The 20,087-nt window shown below is 50.2% G+C and overlaps 1 protein-coding gene and 1 long non-coding RNA gene across 3 annotated transcripts; both read left to right on the forward strand.

The window, feature by feature from the left end:
* Window positions 1-1,347: 1,347 nt before the first annotated feature.
* Window positions 1,348-8,477, forward strand: Tagln2 (transgelin 2). The gene is made up of 5 exons (NM_178598.2): window positions 1,348-1,434; window positions 6,222-6,429; window positions 6,863-7,037; window positions 7,288-7,390; window positions 7,669-8,477. The coding sequence occupies exons 2-5, from the start codon at window positions 6,250-6,252 to the stop codon at window positions 7,808-7,810; spliced, it is 600 nt and encodes a 199-aa protein (NP_848713.1). The 5' UTR covers window positions 1,348-1,434; window positions 6,222-6,249; the 3' UTR covers window positions 7,811-8,477.
* A 4,643-nt stretch (window positions 8,478-13,120) lies between these two features.
* Window positions 13,121-20,087, forward strand: Gm37125. 2 transcript variants are annotated; one of them, XR_865740.1, is made up of 3 exons: window positions 13,121-17,570; window positions 19,206-19,332; window positions 19,466-20,087. It is a non-coding gene; the product is annotated as a predicted gene, 37125 (long non-coding RNA). The 2 variants fall into 2 exon arrangements; XR_865739.1 differs by having other exon boundaries at window positions 13,121-16,337; window positions 17,505-17,570; window positions 19,206-20,087.

Consider the following 20,087-nt stretch of genomic DNA (forward strand, 5'->3'; position numbering starts at 1 on the left):
TTTAAGAGAGATGAGGAAGTCCCTGGATATGTACAGAGAGGGTTCTGAATGGGACACATTCAACAGTCATTCAAGAAAAAAGTTGTTGAGTGCCTAGTAGAGATCTGCTGTTAGGCCAGAAGCCATGAGAAAATAGAGAAATCACTGGGATAATGCCTTTGTCCTTGGGGAGTTCTCGCTAGTCACTGAGGCCAACTACGCACTGTGATAAAGCTGTAAGCTGGTTATCACATTGGCACAAAGAGTTCAGTTTGAGTCAATATTTAGTAAATACTTAAAACATGTGGGGATTCCTGGGACACTCACAGGAGACTGCTCAGAGTTCTTTCCATGTCCCGTCCACCGCCCGGAGTTTATTTTGTAGACTGGGCACGGCAACTAAAGCCAAAGGTGCTTTTGTAATTGACCAGAAGCCACACAAGCAGGTAACAGGCAGAGCAGGTGACGGGGCAGTGAAGGAAACCCACTTTCGGGCAGAGGAACACCCTAAAGGCACAGGGGACTGAAACTTGACATTCTGTGGGTCTGAGCGGGACTTTGGGGAATAGAGAAGTCAAAGGTCAGGGTGGAACTGGCTGCTGTTCTTTTAAATATCAGGCTCAACGGGGGACTCCATAACGTGAAGAAAGAAAAACACTGGTGGGTTTTAAATGGGGAACTCCGCTAACTACAGCCTGAAAAAGTAGGTGTTCTGGACACCCCTCAACTATTGCTCTTCACTCTTAAGGGGTAGAAAAGTGCCTGCCAACTTCCTCCACTAAGCCCCCGCCTCCAACCCTCCAAGATCTAAGAAGAAATGTCAATTTATTAAATGGGAGATGGAAGGGAGAGAGAGAACTGGGTCTGAATCCCAGGTCCCAAGCCCTACCACACCCTCAAGGCCCCGGGCAAGGAGTGACCTCACTGTTCTTTTTTTTTTTTTGCCCGGGCTTGAAGTTAAATGGCAAGCAGAACCACGTGGGGGTGCTGTCCCAGCCTGTAAGCACCAGACCTATTACTCCTTACTCTATCCTGTAGGAAGGCGCTTCCTGGACCTGAATTTACAAAAGGCCGGCCTTTTTGTAATAGTAGGCTTCTCATAGAAACAGGCCTGCGATCCTGAGCTAGCTAGTCTAGGCAGAAAGTTTCCTATTAGGATACAAGTCTATGGCTGGTGAATGCAGGTTGAGGATCCCCTGGGCGGAGACCTTTTGCAGCGGCGCCAAGGACTCCGCAGGTCCTTTACGGCTCATTCCTGCCTACTGACCACCTATCTTAAGCGCTCCAGCATTCCACGCGGCGGCGCCTTTAAACCCTCTTGGCCCTTGCCCCGCCCCTGGTCCGCCCCGTCTGAGGCGGGACCCCCCAGAAAACTCCAAGCCCGGCCGGGTCTTGAGCTCCACTCGCCGCTGCAGCCCCTGTCGTGCGTGCGCTCTCATCCAGCCCTCTTGGACGGTGAGCAGGACTGAGGGACCAAGGCAGCGGGGTGGGAGTTGGGGATTATGTGTGTGGTCTGTAGAAAGCAAGAAGCCAACACTTGAGACTTGCTTCTGGGAGCGTGGGGGTTGAAGACTGGCGGACGCTGGGGTCCCAACTGGGTGCCCCGCCCCGTGCTGTCAGGTCCGGTTCCCAAGCCTTCTCTGCATTGTTCAGCAGTTAAGCAAGGCAAGTTTTACGGGTGCACAAGACGGGGCGTCCGTCCCGACCCAAGAGGTCTGGTCCCAAGCCCCAGCCGTTTGCTCCAGCGTTGAGTTCTCTTTGGGGGGAGAAGGAAGGAGGGCGTCGGACGTCCGCAGGCTGCTGAGTGGCCGCAAGAACTAGGTTCTGGCGCGCGCTCCGGTCCATGAATTTACCGCGCGCCCCTTTCACTTCCTGGTCCAGGAGCACGTGTGGGTACTGCCTGCCTTCTGTGACCCCGAGACCGCCCTTTTGCCCCCCTCCTGCTAGTTCGTTTGTCCGGGTACTCGGGGTCACAGGTCTCCGGGAGTTATTTGCACAGTAGCCTGGTCTTCTGTGAAACCCCCTTCTTCTCCTGGAGCGCCTTTGACCTCGGACATCTCCGGGCTGCAGCCCTGACTGCACTCGGATGTGCCCTGTCTGTAGGGGTTGGCTGCTATCCAAACTCTCTTACCCTAGCCTGAGACCCGCTGCCCCCTCCCGTGCCCCCTGCTGCTGGGAAAGCCGGTGGTGGCCGCGGGCGGGCGGGCGGGCTGCCCAGACCTGCGTCACCCCAGTGGCGGGAGGGCGGTGGGTGACTCATCCACATTAACGGCCCAGGCAGGGTGTGGCCGTGGGGGTGGGGGGGACGGCCGAAGGGGCTGGACCGGAAGTAGATTACCTCCTTTTTGGGCTCTGCAGGCCTACCTGTGTTCCTATCCGAGAGGTTCTGGGATACGTGGTATCTGTGGAGCAAAAGCAGCGGTGATGGCAAGTGGAGGTGCGGTGTAGGAGACCAGTGGCTGGACGGGTCTCCTTGTTCCCTAGAGCAGTAGTCAGGGATAGCTCATCTCTAAGCTTCTCCCATTTTCTCTTCCCTGTAGCTCAGGGTACACCTCAGGCTTTGGGCCAAGGTAAGGAGGGGTGAGCAAGGTGTTAACGTTCCAAAGCCGCAAATAATCTTTGTCCTTGCGATCCCCTTGCACACCCTTGGTGTCTATGCTGGTCCCCAGGGGATTGGCCCCTAGTCAGTGTTCACCCCATGGCTTTGTCCTTCGAGATTGCCAGGTGTGGGCTTTTTAAGCAAAAAAAAAAAAAAAAAAAAAAAAAAAAAAGTCTTTCCTACCCAGGGTATGTCTTCTTTGATTCTCTACCCACAAACTGCATATGCCCTCCAGGTCCTCCAGAGCTGCCCCTTCCCCGTTCCCTGCTTCCCCAGTCTGGCTATACCCTGAGAATTGCTGGGATCGCTTTTGCCCCTTCGCCTAGAGCCTCCACCCAAGTCTGTGTGGAGTGGGTGTTCCTGCCCCGGGGGGGCCCCCACCCTGCCTCCATTCCCATGTTTGGTACACAGACGCCATGGCAACGGCCTCCACCCCCTCCTCTTCTCCTGAGCAGCCCTTGTGGCTTCCTGTTTGTGGAGCTTAGCTTTCTCTTCTGCTCTGGACTCTATCTAGGTGGTTAGGGGACTGGCCCCTGGTGGGGGAGGGTCTTCCCTAAGGCGTCCCCTTACCACAGTGCCCCCCACTGGCCTTCTGCCTACCCACGTGGCGTTTCTGTTTCAGAAGTTGGGAAGTTCCCTACATTCCACATGCCCAGGGAGAGGAGAGTCCCATTGTCTTCCCAACACGTAGTCATGAAACCTAGAGTCCAACCCTCCAGCTTGTCTCCCTTGCCTTCAGCGTTGACAGTGAATGGGGTGAGGTAAACTGCCATCCATCCATGGTTTGGGTGGAGCACTGGGTTGGAAGACCTTTTATGACTCCTCCTTTCCCAGTTATTGTTGTAACCTTGTGGGCCTGGTTGAGGATGGTTCCTAGGGCTACAGTCAGCAGTAGAGTTCGTCACTGGCACCCCCCAGGCAAGCTATCCAGTTGTCTTCACTTGGGATACCCAGTTCTAAGCATCTCCCACACCTGTGTTCCAGCTGAACACATCTCTTTAGCCCACCCCAGAAGGAGACTTGCCATTTTCTCTTTCACTGAGGGAGGGCTGGGGCGGGTCTCCTGGGTGTAACCAGGGGTAGGTCTCTCCAGCTGCAGCAGCCACAAGCCATCAGTCGCCTGCCTGCCTGCCTGAGGGGTGGGTAGGGAGAGAGACAGCTGCTGTCCAGGCAGGGTTGGTTGGGAGAGCTTAGTCTGAGAATCCCGTCCCGTGGCTCTGCCACTTTGGGATTCTAGGGTCATGGCCTCTGAGTGGAATGGAGACACTGCAGCTGGAAATGAACAGCCCTGCCAGCTGTGTCCAGTCTCCAGAGCTGGGAGATACTGGAAAGGTCCGTCTCTGGACTCTCTTCTTCCTCTCAACCCTGGTCTCTGGTTAATCATTTTCTTGCCCTTTCTTTACCTGTGCCTGAGCGCTCCAGGCACACCAGCTCCTTGGAAACAGCCCCAGGCAGCAAGAGGAAAGCTGTTTCCAGAAGAGAGGTCTAGAAATTGCGCAGGCTTGCGTGTGATAGTGGCCTCTAGCCCCCTCCTTTTCTTTTCCTGTTTTCTGGCCATTCCTTTGTAGTCAGAGGTTACAACACGCCCCCCCCCCCCACACACACACACACAGCCTGAGAGCTGAGTAGCTGCGGCTGGTCTATTGAGGGCGAGCGTGCTGGCTCCCCTTTCTGCCCAGGTCTCAGCCACTCCACTACCTGCATTCATCAAGCTGAGTGCGTGTGTGGCCTGCGGTGCGGTGTGGGTCGGGACCGAGCCTGACATTTATCTGGTCTGGCTGGGGGGGACGTCTCCTAATGAACTTAAAAATAACTAATTTATGGGGAAAGATCCTGCCGGAAATATGCAGCTGGATAAACCCAGAGTTAGAAAGGAGCAGCCATGTTGGAGGGTGGGGGAAGGGAGTGACCCACCACACAACCTCTGCCCAGACGTATGACATTATTAGCAATGGACTTATTAGCCTGGCTTCTTTGGCGGAGCACCAGAGCCCATTGAGGGGGTGGTGGGAGCGTTTAACCTGGGGTGCATGAGAGAGGGAGCCAGAATGACTTCATCCCTTAAGACTGACCTGGCCTGATGCCAGATGTGGGCTCCCTTCCTCTCTCTGAATGGAGGCGCTTGTCCTGTGGATACCATTTTATGAGCAGTCGGAGACAGCTGGCTCTATTTCTGACTAGAGAAAAGGACCCCTAAACAGTAGCAGGGATTAGCTAATGAAGGACAATGTCCCTCCTCTGTCCCTGGTTCCTCTGGACAGCAGAAGCTACTCCTGCACTCCCTCTCTGGATTCCTGGGTGTGGCACCTGTCAGTAAAACAGTGGGTGGGGCAGGCTGCCCACAGTGAAATGCCTGCAAACTCAGGCCTGTGGTCAGAAGCCAGCAGCCCTTCCTAACCAGGGTCCTTAAGGAACCTAGCTATGCACTTTGCCACACTTCTTTCCCTTCCCAGGTTTCCTTGAATATCACATCCAAGGCTCTGGGTTAATTTCCCCTTTCTGCTGTAACAAACTATAAACTTAGCCACACACTGGATGCTCTGATAGTTTAGAAACTCAGCGGGAGATGCTGGCGGGGGTGGGGTGGGGGGGTGGGGATGGGGTGGGGGGGGCGGGGGGATGGGGGGTGGGGTGGGGCATACTCACTGGGACTGAGGAGCTAGGGGAGGGTCCATTTCCTTTTCTTTTCTGGCCTCATCTCCATTGCTTGGTTTGTGACCCTGCTTGACACCCACCCTGTCTTCACTTCTCCCATGCTGCCTTCCCCTTTCACTTACTGAGAATGAGAACTCTCGTGACAGTACTGGGCCCACCTGGCTGAGACAGCTAATCACGCCGTCTGCAAATGCATGCACACCCTGCCTTTTCAACTGTGTAAGATGATGTATCTCCCATGTTTGGGAATCACTATATGGGCACCTTCGGTGGGAGAGTAGGCAAGGGGGAGGGGGGGCTAGTCTGCCGATCACGATTCCTAGAAGGGAAAGGAAGGAATTCATTTTGTCTGCTAGGCTTTTCTCAGGAAGTCCCCCTTGCCCGCTGAGACGCGGGCCTACCTTTCCCAGCAAGCCCACCCAGACTGCCTTTGTCCCTCTGCTTCTATTAATTCCTGTAAGATGATCTGAACTGTGCAGCTTAATATTCGTTGTGTACAGTTCCCACTGCCAGCGCTCCTCCCTGTATTCCCTTGATAACACTATAGATAGTGTAGAGCCGGAGACTTCACTCTCTTCTACAGATGCTCCGTTACAACCTAAGGGTTGACGGAGGGTAGTTTACTCGCTCCCGCTCTTGGCATAGGTTTCCCATATGCTCTGTACTCTCATTTCCTGAATCATTTTTAAGGCTTCAAAGAGGAGGGTTGGGGGCTAGACCTCGCCTCTGTCAAGCTTCATCACTCCAAATGAGAAGCTGAACTAAAATCCTTTACCTCATCCTGCATTCCAGTGGGTCCCAGGCGTCATTCTAGACACAGGACCATTCATTCAGACGAAATGTAGTATCTGTGTGGCTTCCTACTGGCCAGAGTCCAGAGCCCTGCTGCGCTAGCTCCTGGCCACGAGTCCCTCCCCTGTCTTCATAGGGACCCTATGCATTGGATTGTAGAATGTTGAGCGTGGGCCTGGTTATGTCCTCTCCACAGCTCTTTGCCATCACCACAGCTGCTCAGAATGGCCAACAGGGGACCTTCCTACGGCCTGAGCCGAGAGGTGCAGCAGAAGATTGAGAAGCAGTACGACGCGGATCTGGAGCAGATCCTCATCCAGTGGATCACCACTCAGTGCCGTGAGGACGTGGGCCAGCCCCAGCCTGGCCGTGAGAACTTCCAGAAGTGGCTCAAGGACGGCACGGTGAGTGCTGGATGGGTGAGCGGGGCAAGCAGGGCGAGCAGGGCTGATGCTGGGGGACCAGGGAGCGTTTTACACAGTGAAGAGGAGAAAGCGAGCATGCAAACCCAAGCTTGCCAGCCTGAGCATCTTCCTGGGGGCCCTTAGAGCTTCCATGCTTTTCTGTCTCCACGGAGGAAAGGACAAGGCGGATGTGCCTGTTGCAGCAGGAGCTGATAGGTGCTGGTGATGTTTGCAAAGAGGGTGAGAAGGTAAGCGCCAGGCCGTGGTTCTGGAGTAGTGAGGAAAGACTAAACTCTGGCCCTTTATCTGGGTTCAAAGGCAGGAGGCACCTTGAGGCTCACCACAGGAAAGGCACCTCTCTGGCTCACTGTCTTTGGTTCTCTGACCTTCAGTAGTCCCATCCTCACCTCTGCCTGCCTGCTGCCTCTTCCAGGTTCTGTGCAAGCTTATTAATTCACTGTATCCTGAGGGGCAGGCCCCAGTAAAGAAGATCCAGGCCTCTTCGATGGCCTTCAAGCAGATGGAGCAGATCTCCCAGTTCCTGCAGGCAGCCGAGCGCTATGGCATTAACACCACGGACATCTTCCAGACTGTGGATCTCTGGGAAGGTGGGCCAGGGCCCAGGGCTATTACCTGGCAGAGCAGGAGTTGGACTGGGCCAACTTTACCAAAGAAAAAGGATAGCTGGTGGTTTTCCTGAGGGTGTGTGTGTGTGAGATCAAGGATGGGCCATACTGCAGGTTGAGGTTGAAACAATGAATTAAAGTTTGGATGCCAGGCTTGCAGACCTAGCGACAGATAGAATGCTAGCATCTTGTAACTTACTTCTGCTGAGATGATATCACCGTTTTCTTCCAGGAAAGAACATGGCTTGTGTGCAGCGGACACTAATGAACCTGGGTGGGCTGGCAGTAGCCAGGGACGATGGGCTCTTCTCTGGGGATCCCAACTGGTTTCCTAAGTAAGTGTCTGTGGGAAAGCCAGAGGGCCTTGCTGGTACAGTATTCTTGCCTATTCCTATCTGTAGATAATAGAGTCAGTCATTACAAAGCATCTTTAAAATTCCAGAAGGTGGTGGTGGTGGTGGTGGTGGCAGCAATGGCTGTCCTTTTGGAGAGACAAAGAGGTGCTTTGGAGTCTCAGAAGCAGAGTGGGTGTCAGCTTATACACCTCAGGGAAGAATTTAACTGGATAGCTAGCCCCTGACCACCCCCTAACTAGTACTCCCTTTCTACCCAGGAAATCCAAGGAGAACCCTCGGAACTTCTCGGACAACCAGTTGCAAGAGGGCAAGAACGTGATTGGGTTGCAGATGGGCACCAACCGTGGAGCATCTCAGGCCGGCATGACCGGCTATGGGATGCCACGGCAGATCCTCTGATCATACTCTCTCTCCTTCCCCTGCCCTCCATGAATGGTTAATATATATGTATATATATGTTTTAGCAGACATTCCCTGAGAGCCCCTGGATTGCTGAACTCCCCTCTGCCAGGGTCCAGGCCAGCCTATCTTGTCACCACTGGCAGGGCCTGATAATTGCCTCTCTCTCTCTCTCTCTTTCTCTCTCTCTCTCTCTCTCTCTCTCTCTCTCTCTCTCTCTGGGCTTACTAATGCATTCCTTCCCCCACAACCATCAAAACTGGACCAACAAAAACCCTGGGACCAAAGTTGCCTCCCCACAGCATCTTTCCTGCTTTCCTGATCTCTTCTTTTAGTCCATCCCTTGGCTAGGAGTCAGAGATTCTGCCCCATGGCCTGATGCTGCACCGACCCTTCCTTCTACAAGGAGGCCTCTCCTACAGCTGTGGCTGCAGGGACTTAATTTATAGGGAGGGGCCTGTGGCTGTCACTCCAGCCACAGCTGGGCTGTACTTACCACACGTCTGGGCAGCTTTCCCTAGCAGAGGCTCTTTGGCTTCTTTCTTTCCATTCCTCTCTCACTGTGGCTAAGGGGTGGAGCAGAGGTAGGACGGCTGCCCACCATGCTCTGGGGCTTGACGAACACGAGTTTGCTGATTTTAAATAAAAAGATCTCATTTTGTTTTGCATGGATTCTGGCTGTTTCTAGGGCCACTGCGCCCATTTCGGGGTAAGGGAGTCATACCAGGCAGGCAGGGAGGGGACAGATGAGAGGTTGCCAGGCCAAGCTCTGTCTTTATTTTCCCCACAATTCTCTGTCATCTGGTTTAGGGGAGGACAGGTTGGGTTTGAGAAGGAAGGATTCAGAGCTGTCATGGGGTAGGAGCCTTAATGCAGATTGTGTGATGTGTGTCTGCAAGATGGGAGAACTTTACTCCTCAGCGACTTGGGCAGGTGGCCTGCTGTTCCTGGCCCGACAAGTACAGGCCTCATCTAACAGGAGATCTTTCAGGGAGATGGGGCAAGATGGCCCCCATGTTGAAGCAGGCCGTTCCAACTTGGGTTGCTGAAGGTGTGGGGGAAGGGGGGGGCGGGGGAGGTCATAGTGGCTGGCTGGAACCAAGAGCTGGAAAATGAGCAAAAGTGAGTTGGTGGCTGTGGAGATGGACGCTTTGCCCCTTGGTCCTACTCACCTGTGGGCTGCATTCCAGGGAGAGCCTTGCAGCACAGACTTTGGCCTGGGACAAGATAATCCACTTGGGGTTACTGTCCTCAGCCCAACTCATGAATGAATGCTTGCAGCTTGTAGGTCTTCTGTCATCTCAAGGCTTCCTGTGCTGTCTCTGTGTCTTCCCATGGAGGACTTGAGGGACTCTGGGTCACCTAGTGCCCCACCCCTGCCCAGTCCAACCAGCCAGTCTCAGGACCATGATCTCCATTGTCCCTATCTCTGACAATACTGTGCTTGAGATTGATGATAACAGCAGTTTGTAACCAAAGGCCTCTAGTCTCCCCTCCTTCCATGCCTCACTGTGGCAGTCTCTTCCTGGAAACACCTACTGTGTGCCAGGCGCCATGCTGTAATTTATAGCCATCTGCCCCATGGCTTTCAGTCTAATCCTGGCACCATGCTATGGAGGAGATAGCATTTTCTTGCTTGCTGCACTCCCAGGGGCTGTGGCACAGATAAGACAGGCTGCAGCCTCTGTATAAATCTCCAGGGGGTTAGCTGTCAGTCCTTTATCTCTCATTCAGGAAGGCTTTGTGGACTGCCAGTGTGGGAGAGTGATGTCATTGCAGACAAAACACTGAATCCACGGAAATTTTTTTTTTTAAACATCCTTTCCTGATTTAACTATTTCCAGTTACAACTGTTGTCAACACACTGCCATCTTCTGAGATGTGTGTGATGTGCCTCAGGACTGCCTGGTCCCAGAAGATTCTTAGAGAAGTCGAGGAGGCCAATACACCTTGTCATTGCCCACATTCTAGTCACTGGCTCTCACAAAGGGCAAGAAACATAGCCAAGGCCACCTAGAAATCACAGGAAGGCGCCCCAAGTCGGTCTGGATGAAGGTCTAGTCCAGCCTTTGCTGTTATAGCCACAAGTCGGGATGTGGAGGGACTGGAGAGATGTAATGGGATGCTGTTCCTCGTTTTGTAACACTATAGAGAATGCTTTCTCCTAAGGCTCCTTGGATGATCGTGTAAGCCCAGAGTGGAAAGGGCAGCCATAGTGAATGCTCATAAGGGCCCAGGAAGTGCAAGTGAGGGGATAAAAAGATAGGCTTTGTGTGCACCTGGGAGACTGCTGCTGTCCACTAGGGCTACAGACCTCTACTACTGCACAGCTGAATATGATCAAAGAAGCTCCCGCTGGCCCGATCCCTCTCTCTAGAGCAACATTTCAAAGGCAGACAATCAGTGGGGTCCAAGACATGCTCATTTTCCTTCCAGCTGTGATCTCCAGCTGCCCAACTTAGAGAGGGATCGAAAAGTTTCTTAGTCCATTTCAGTAGGTGTTCAACTCTGGCCTGGTTAATTAGTTAGTTAGTTAGTTTTTGTCAGCTTGACACAAACTGAAGTTATCTGGAAAGAAGAATTTCTATTGAGAAAACACCTCCCTCAGATTGGCCTGGAGGCAAGTCTGTCTATAGGGCATTTTCTTGATTAGTAATTGATGTGGGAGGGTCCAGCCCACAGTGGGAGGTGGCATCCCTAGGCAAACGGTCCTGGGTGATGTAAGGAAGCAGGCTGAGCAAGCCATGAAGAGCAAACAGTAGGCAGTGTTCCCCTCGCAGCTTTTGCTTCAGATGCTGCCTCCAGGTCCCCACCTTGAGTGCCCGCCTTGACTCCCCTCCGTGGACTGGGACTTAGGATGCGTAAAGCAAAGAAATCCTTTTCTCACCAAGTTGCTTTTGGTCCTGATGTCTTCATTGAAGCAATAGAGAAAACTAAGACAAAACCATTTGGGGGCCTGGCATCTTAAGGTCTTATATTGTTATTTTCTGTCTCTTGCTATTTAGCTCTTTGTCCCTGATGAAGTCAGTTTCACTCCTGATTTGACTCTTCTAACTTTTCAACCCCTAGAACTCAGTTGGGTCCCCATGCCAAGAGAAACAGCTCCATTGTACAATGTCCCCTTTGCTTGTCATCGACCAGATCCCATTCTCTGTATGTATTTTGTAACTGATACTGGAGCATTCTAGATACCTAAAACAATCTCCTTCGAGACCTCGCCATGGTTTGTTCGCTCTTTTATCTTCTCAAAGCTTTGTCCAAATATCACCTTTCCTGACCACCCTACTTCAAACCACAGACCACCTCAGCCTGCATCCTAGCCTGCATCTCCTTCCCGGGTGCCATTTATGACTGTCCCAGAGGCAATGTTTTACTTATTCATGTTCAGTCTCCACCCATAGAATCTACACTGCACAGAGGCAGGGTTTTATTGGTTTTGTTCCTGGAGAGTGGTGCTACAGGTGCTGGACAAATATTTGTTGAATGGATGAACGAACGATTGTGGAACCACCAACTTGCTCTCAAATCCCCTGGCCTAGTAAGATAGGGTCCAGCCAGACTAGGGCCACAGCAACGCAGCCTGTCATCGGGTCTGAGATGGGACCAAGCTCAGTTGACCAAGTCTCCCGCTCTTTCCTTGCGTTAATTTTCGCAAAGCAAAACCCCAAGCCATAAATTAGACAGAGGGTAGTGTACAACGTGTACCCTGGGAGAAGAGAAAGCTGCATTGTGATTTGAGATGGAGGAGGCGGAGCGGGAGGAGCACGGGAGGAAGAGGGCAGAGTCGACTTTGGTTCACTTACTTTGCCCTCCGCTGTGAAGCTGGGGGTGTTTGTGTGTGGGGGTGGGGGGGTGGGGGTGGGGGTTGAGGAAGTGGCCTATGGTGGCCAATAGAAGGGAGAATTAGAGAAGGGCAGGAGCAGGGAGGAGGGGGAGGGGCACAGAAGCTCCGCCCAGTTTAGCTTACCTGCGAGAAAAGCGGAGCTCTGTGCGGTCCCTGTGTGTGTGTTTACCCAGGTGTTTGAGGAATGATCAGACCTAGGCTCAGGGACCCCTGGTGGGAGAGATGAGTCTGTGAAGAGACTGCCTGTGAGTGTCTGTCTGCCCAGGGTGGAGGATAATGGGAGGGTAGAGGTGTAGGTTCTGTGTGCATGGGCCCCCGTGTGTTTGTCCACGGAGAACAATAGACGTCATTCCTGCTCCTATTGATGTCTGAGAACCTGGCAAAGGGCCTGAGGCACAGTGGAATCGGGAGAGGGCTGGGTAACAGGACTCCATCGGAGAGACAATAAAGGGCCTGGGATAAAATTTGTTGGAGAAAAGGCTGGACGAATGAATTAGGAACCAACTGTCTCTTTTCGAAGAAGTAGATTTTAGTCCCAGTGGGCAAGGAGGTGGATTATACAGAAAAATGCCCTGAAGTTGCATCTAGAGAAATTTCGGGGACAAGGAAAGACGATCCTCTTGTCCCGAAAGGTTATTAGCCTCTGGAATCTCTCAAGGGTCAGAAGGAATGTCTTCAATAAATAGGACAAATCTCATTTCCTAATGGAGGACGATAGGCCGCTCTGCCTGGAAATGCTCAGACACACCCCTTTCCATGTGTGCTTTTCAGCCCTTCCCGGGATTCTATGTCAGACTCTACAGGGTGAGTTTACTTATTGATACATGACCTCTTTACTCAAAGACTCTGTGGCCCTGAAGGGAAACAACATGGATGTGAGCCGTGATGATTCTTGAAGCCTTTGACGAAAACATGCAGGGCTCTAAGGAAGGCCTCGCTTGTCAACTCAACAGCCTGGTGAATTCTGGAATACCACAGGGGTCAGAGGTCACCCATATCAGGGATGATATTCTCTCCCATCTGCCCAAGGAAATATGGGAGCCTGCAAGGGAGACTTTTGGGATAACGAGCACTCACTGGCTTTGTGGGGTCAGAGGTCAAGTGTCTGTGGGTAGAGAGAGGGTAGTCTTTTTTTGGAGGGTGGACACGATCATAGAGGCATGAGTAAGGTTGAGAAGGCAAAGGCAGACAGGTCACATGACTAGAATCTGAAGTGTGTGTGGAGAGATGATAGAGGCATTCCCTCAGACACTGGGGCTGTCATTCTGCTCTATTCCCCTTTTGGTAGAATATGATGTTTTAGATGGTTTTCTAGTAGGGAAATACGGTATGGCTCAGTGTGTGATAGAAACAAGATGGTGGTGATATTCGAGATTATATTTTACTTCACCCGATGCTCGGGACTCTGTGTTTTGGGTTTGCCCTTTCATTATTTCAAAATGTAACCTTTGAACAGGTGAGGAACCTGCTGGGTCTTTTGGGGTGTCCGGGTGTGGTATCTGCAATTAACAAGAGAAATGATCTCTGCTTTCTTCCACTTTTCCTGTAAGAAGAGTGAGGAGTCAATTATAAAACAGCATGACTTGTGGTATAATAAGAGGGCTTAGGTCTTAGGGTGATCTCCAGGATGAGTGCCATGGCCCACCATCATCACCATTATCACCATCATCACCATCACCATTATCACCATCGTCATCATCACCATCACCACCATCACTATTATCAACATCAACAGCACCATCACCACCATCACCATCGTCATCTCCATGCCTCTACCATATACTGAGCCATATTTCCCTACTAGAAAAACTGATTTTAAAAATTGGATTCTTCCATACACCTAGAGGCATATAAAGGGAGGCCGGGGGTGGTGCTACGTGCCCTCAGGAGATGAGGCTATGCAGAAGTGGACTATAGATCTTTGACTTTCCAGATGATGCTCAGGAGGTGAGGATCAGATCGTCAAAGGAGCTTCAAAGAGAAATAAGTACCGTGGGCAGTTCCCAAAGGGAAATAGTGGATACTCCCCCCACCCCCCCCACAGGGTCTCATGTAGTTGGCCTTGAACTTGTGGCAGCCTTCCTGCCTCAGTCTATGGCTGGAATTACAGGGGTTTGCCACCGTATCTGATGACTGAATGATTCTGAGCCAGACGACAGAGTTACAGGCTGTGCTTTGTGTGAAAGCTCTGTGAGGCTACCAGGTAAATGGTCTGAAATTTGGGTCAGGATTGTTGCAGTTTCTCAGGCTGAAGTGACAGTCACCAAGGTTGAGGGTAGAACATGAAGGAGAGAGGAAGGGATTAAGAAAGACATTGTTCAGTAACTCACAGGTTAGTTACTGCCGGGATGAGAAACCCACGAAGAGAGGGCACTAACCTAAAATAGGAATGCTTTTTCCCATTGAAAGTCGTAGAATACCAGTGAACCTAGCCCAGCCAAACTAACTGAACAACTGAAATCTAAACTCTAGATGGCGCGAGTCCGAGTTGTGGGGTTCCCCTGTGAAGCGACTGACCCTGAAGAAGGGATTCAGCCTGCAGCTGACTTGAGCTGTGGTTTTCCTGTGAGTGGAGGCCAGGGCCACAGTGGAGGAAGGGAGAGGTCGGGCTCGGCAAGGGGCACCGGAAGTTCATCTCCGCGCGCGCAGCAGCCACCTCTCTCTCTATGGAGATCTGGCTGCTTTGCATGGGAGCTGACAGAGAGCCGGAGGCATTGCTCCTGGATCCTGCTTCTGTGGGTTTCTGTGCTCAAAGCAGTCTGACCTTCTCAGACCTCTCTCAGATAGCCCCAGCAACAGAAGCCACTACGACCACCAAGACAATACCCAAGAGGTGTGCTTTCAAGACACTTGGATATGTATTGATCCCAGAGAGGCTTGTAACCTCCTGGTAAGGCTTTAGTACTTCATATCCTTTGGAGAGAGCAGAAAGGCAGAAGCTTATGGAGTACGAGTGATTTGCCTGGAGTCCTAGGGTTTCTGGGAACAGAAAAGCTATGCGTTACATACAGATCTCCTGTTCGCTTCTGGTTCTCAGAACCAAAAGTGTTGCAACCAGAAGGAGCTCAGAGCTCAGGAGTTTGAACTGGCTCTGTGTGAACTAAAATCCAGATGCCTAGACTCTGGTCACCAATCAGTTGATATTGAAAGTCAAGTGCCCTCAGGGATGGGACTGGCTTTAGACCTCAAGGAACACAGGATGGCGTGTTCTCCTAACCACCAGGAGTTCCAAGTGGCTAAACACGTCTGTTGTCAAAATGATATCCTCCAGCACGGGGTGAGGAATGCAGATCCCAGAAGGCTTATTAGATCTGTAGACCCGGATCCTGGCTGGGGATTGAACCGCATCTCAAACGGACTCTTCAATCTTTAGGCAACATGTCCCAGAAGACTGGAAAACGTTTCTCTAACAAGAAAACTGAGGTCTTGAAAGGGCCCCGGCCTGAGCCAGAAACAGTTGTCCCTACCCCCTCAACCCTAGCTCTGTTTGGTGACTGTGGTGGGGTTGCCAGGGGAACCAGGCTGTGCAACTTCCTGGCTTTGGCGTTTTTCCCCGATGTTGGCCTTATCTCGGCATCCGCCACCCAGTCCAGGGCTGCGTGCTGGTCACGTAGGAGGGGAAGTGGGTGCCAGGCGTATTGAGGACACCAAGAGAACACTGGCCCAAGTATCAGATGGGCAGGAGGGTGGTGAATGGGAAGTTCGAGAGGTCCAGGAGGGTGGGCACGGGTTCATTAATGTCTTTCTCTATGGCTTGGGAGGTTCCTGGCAAATGAGGATGTGAAGAATTGTGACTAGTCAGGGGCTTTTTCTGCCCTAACTCTCAGCTCTCAGCTCTCTCACAGCCGGATCCCAGCATCACCTGCATGTCTGCTCCACTCCAGACCTACAGTCTCCAGCCCCAAGCACACCCAGTGGTCCCTACCCCAACACCATCAACCCTGCTTCTGAAGTTCTATGCACTTCGGCTCTTTCTGCCTGGTTCAAGATTACTTTCTGTGTTTTGTGTTTCTCCTTTCTCCCCATTGCAGTTCAGTCTCTTGGGCAGTCATGAAGAACAGGAAAGAGAAAAGGGGGGTTTTTGAAGACAGATGGAACGCAGCTAGCAGTTTAAGTGAAGTAATTCGTGCATTTAAGCATTTATTTATGTTTTGAGCCTTATTTTGATTTGAAAAGAATTTAGGGTGGTTTGGAGAATTTAAGTGTTCCAGGAAAGGCGGCGAGTGATGCAACTTTCAAGCTTCATACAGTTTAGAAAAAAACAAAAAAACAAAAAAACAAAAAAACAAAAAAAACAAAAGGATCCTTTCCTGAGTCCTGATGTTTGTGCTGCACTAAGGACAAGACCCCCGAGTGGCTGAGGGGAAGAAAACACTGCAAACTGATTTTCAAGCACGATCTTGTCTTCATACCCCTATCCCAATCCCCCAGGGACTGGGCCTATCTTTCTTTCCCAGGAGGAAACCAGGCCCAGGCCAGGGTCAAGCCTTGGGAGACTTTCAAATCATTGCTGTCCTTTTCCGTTCTGTTCCTCCAGAGAACACAGCATGGGAGAGCTTCCTCCTGGCCCTCCAAGACTGGATTTTGGCTAGGAACCAGACTCAGAAGAGACAGCTTTGCTGAGGATCAAATGGATACCCCCTAAAATGGAAGCAGAGGCTGTAGAAGACCTAGGAGATGGAGGTGACTCCTGGCCTCAGGAACTCTGAGGACTGAGTGTAGAAGTTCAGAGAGATCATGAGGAGTTGCCTTATGCATGTAACACAAATCCCTCTACAAGAATGTAGCGTCTCATCTCAGTCTCTGTCCGTGAGCAGCCACCTCATCCTGTTTCCTTCCTCACTTAGCTACATAGTGTCATTCCTCCTAGTGCTGGGAGGCTGGGTTCCTCCTAGTGCTGGGAGGCTGAGTTCCTCCTAGTGCTGGGAGGCTAGGTATCTCCAGGCATTTCAGAGGGGCAGGAGGAAGGGGAGGACAGGGAGTGGCAGAAAGCCAGTGTCCCCCCCTGGAGATATGCTTAACTGAGAAGCCAGACTTTAATAGCTCTGCTGGACTCTGTCTCCCAGGTTCCTCCCACTAAATGTGCTTACTCATCAGAGTCAAACTTCCTGCATCTCCTGCCTCAGCTAGTGTTGGGGCTCAAGGGCCAGCAGGGTGATTGGCCAGGCACTCTTCAGGGTTCCAAGGGATGAAAAGGCTGTTTCAGGGTCAAGTCCAAACCAGAACGAACAGGCTGGGCTTGCCTTCATGCCTCTCCTGGATTCTGACCCCTGGGTAGCAATCTAGGCCTTATTCTGGGGGCTTTCCTGGGAGTGGTGCCATGGTAGAAAGAGTTAGACAGCTGGAGGTAACTGCCTGAAGTCTCAGGAGATAAGGGTAGGATATTGCTGTGCTTTTGAGCCATATTTTGCTGAGAAAGCTCCTTCTCAGCGCCTGGGTCCTGGCTGTGTGAGGCCCAAAGCTTATGTAGTGTTGGAAGCTTCAGTTGAGAAAAGCAATATGAAATTATTAATGCAAAATTAAATACAGAGACAAACACTTGTAATAATAAAGCTGGAATAATTACAAGCTTTAAGCACTGTGGAAAATGTCACCAAGATCGCCACTGCAGGAGGAGTCATATGCTTTGTGAATGGCTATTCCACCCCCGCCTCCCAGTCTCTTTGAATAATAATGATTTTATAACCTGTAAGACAACCCAGTCTTCTCGGGATGTGGATTGAACAACACTTTTATTATTATTGATAGAGTAGAGTGTTCCTCTTCGCAGCTTGTTGTGGGCAAAATCACTCCGGTTTTTATTGTTCTTGTCAAATTTGGGGAAATTTGTATTACATTTCTTTCTTACAGGAGGTGTAGGATTTCAGAGCATCATCGGTGATTAATCTTACATGTCCTTGGAATTGACGGCACTTGGTAATTAGCTTGTCACGGGTCCTGCTCTTGCTTTGCTAATATGGGCTTCACGCATTCTCTATCAAGGTCGACCCTTCATGTTAAATCGACAATGAATTTCCCATTTTCCCAGATCTTTGTGTCATTCCCTTCTCCTTGTTAAGTGGATCACTACGCACACCAGAAGCATCATCTTACTCCTTCAAATTTCATCTGCTCCTCTCCCAGAATTACCTTTCTCTGTGGTATAATTTTAAAATTGTTTTAATTTGCCTCTCAATTTCCGAGTAATTCCCACCGATTTCGTGGTTCGCTTTTGCTCTTTCCACTCCGTGAGCTATCCATCTTAACTTCATCTAATGCCCTTGGAGGCATACACTTAAAGACGGAAGAAGAAAATGTCTGCATGTGTCCAAATCAGAAATCTTCTAAATTCAACTTGCCTGATTGGCATCTCAAAAAGTTGGCATCCTCGGATTTAGCTCAGTGGTGGAGTCAGTGAATTTGATTCTTGCTTTAAGGAGATTGCTCAGTGGGCAAAATTGTGCCTGACCTGAGTCTGATCCCTGGATGTGGTAGCTCACATCTGCATTTATGTGGTAGCTCACATCTGTATTTACATGGTAGCTCATATCTGTGTTCATGTGTGTTCGTGGCATTCCTTTTTTAAAAAAGATTTATTTATCTATTTTATGTATGTGAGTACACTGTCACTGTCTTCAGACACACCTGCAGAGGGCATCGAATCTCATTTCGTATGGTTGTGAGTCATCATGTGGTTGCTGGGAATTGAACTCAGACCTCCGGAAGAACAGTCAGTGTTCTTAGCCGCTCAGCCATCTCTCCAGCCCCGTTCATGGCACTTTTGCGTGGGGATGGAAAGTAGAACAGAATAATCATGCTACCCCACCCCATTCCTGCCTGGCGCACATGTACCACAAATATATAAATAAATAAAAATACCAGTCCAAAATGGAATAGCCTCATCAACTCCCTCCCCTCAGGGTGCAGAGGACTATACAGAATATGAGGTGAATTATTGTGAGAGCCAGAGGGGATGGAAGACACCAAAGAAACAGTGTCTTCCAGACACAAGAGGGCTGACGCACATTCAAACTTACACTGCACAGGTCCAAGCCAAATGGGGAAAGCGAACATGAACCCCTCTCCCTAACCAAGAAGCTATCTCTGCTTGACAACCTCTCGAAAAGGAAAAGTTAGTCTCTCCAATGGAGTCTCACTGGGTGTACAGACCACACGGAAGGGCAGGTCCCAGGCCCAGTGGTAGATGCCCAGTACAAAAGGAACTCCATGGTATTTTTGTATTATGTTGCTTTGCTTGGACATTTGTTCCCTCTCTTTACTGGTCTTTTGCTTGTATATGATGTTTTCTGAACTTTGTGGTTTTATGAACTTACATTTAGTGTGGCTCTCTGAACGTTTATGTTTATCATGCATTTTCTCTCTCCCTTAAAAAAAATCCCTTTGGTTTCTAAAGGGAGAGAGTAGGAAGATGTGGAGTTGGAAGTATGAAGAGGTGGAGATGAGGGAGGGGAAATTAAAAAAAAATGGAGTTTAAAGCAGAATATTCAATTGTTTCAGCATTTAAAATATATTTTTTATTTCATTTTTCAAATCTTTGAAAATATATTACAGGGTATGGAGCGATGCATCCGTGCTCTTCCAAAGGACCCAGGTTCTATTTGCAGCACCCACATGGCAGATCATAACCATCTGGAATTCCAGTTTCAGGAGATCCAGTGCCACCTTCTGGCCACTGGAGGTACTGCAGGCACGTGGTGCACAAACATTTATTCAGTCTTTATACTCACCTACATAAAAATAATATAAAAGAAAAGTGTTCAAAAAACAGTTAAAGAAAATGTTAACATATTCTTGTTATACTTACTTCACAGTGTAGCTGCAAAATGAAGCCCACTGCCCTGGTGTACTTGTCGAATATCTGCCTCTTCATCCCCAGAATGTGTGAATACTTAACCTTACATGGCAAAAGAGGGTTTAGAAGATTAAGATTAATTTAGGTATCCTGAGATGGGAGATGATTGTGACTGTTCAGGGTAGGTGGAGTCCATGGGCTTTGTGAATAGCGGAAGGGGTCATGAGCCAAGGAACAGGGGCAGCCTTCAAAGCAATAGAAACTCTAGGAGGAACACATGTTTGTTGATGCTGCAATTTTAGCTTAGCGAAGTACACCAGACTTTAAAACTAGTAAATTTGTGTTTATTTAAGCTCCTAAGTCTTGGTGATTTCTCATAGCAGCACTGGAAAGCTAATACACAGGGCTCAGATAGTTTTAAAACGGGAAGACTTAGTGATTCAAAGAGAAAAGAAAGGAGAAATACGAGTGGTGAACTGATTTGGGTGCCATGGGGGCAGCTGTTCTCTGATTGGACTTTAGACATGTATATAACTATGTATGCTAAATTGTTGTGTCTTTTTCTGAACACAGAGAACTTCAGTTTTTACTAAGCATTGATTAAAAATGGAATCCTCACTTAATGTCTTGTTTTCTATTTT

Source organism: Mus musculus, chromosome 1 (genome assembly GCF_000001635.26).
Source record: "Mus musculus strain C57BL/6J chromosome 1, GRCm38.p6 C57BL/6J".
In the NCBI taxonomy this organism is placed as follows: Eukaryota; Metazoa; Chordata; class Mammalia; order Rodentia; family Muridae; genus Mus; species Mus musculus.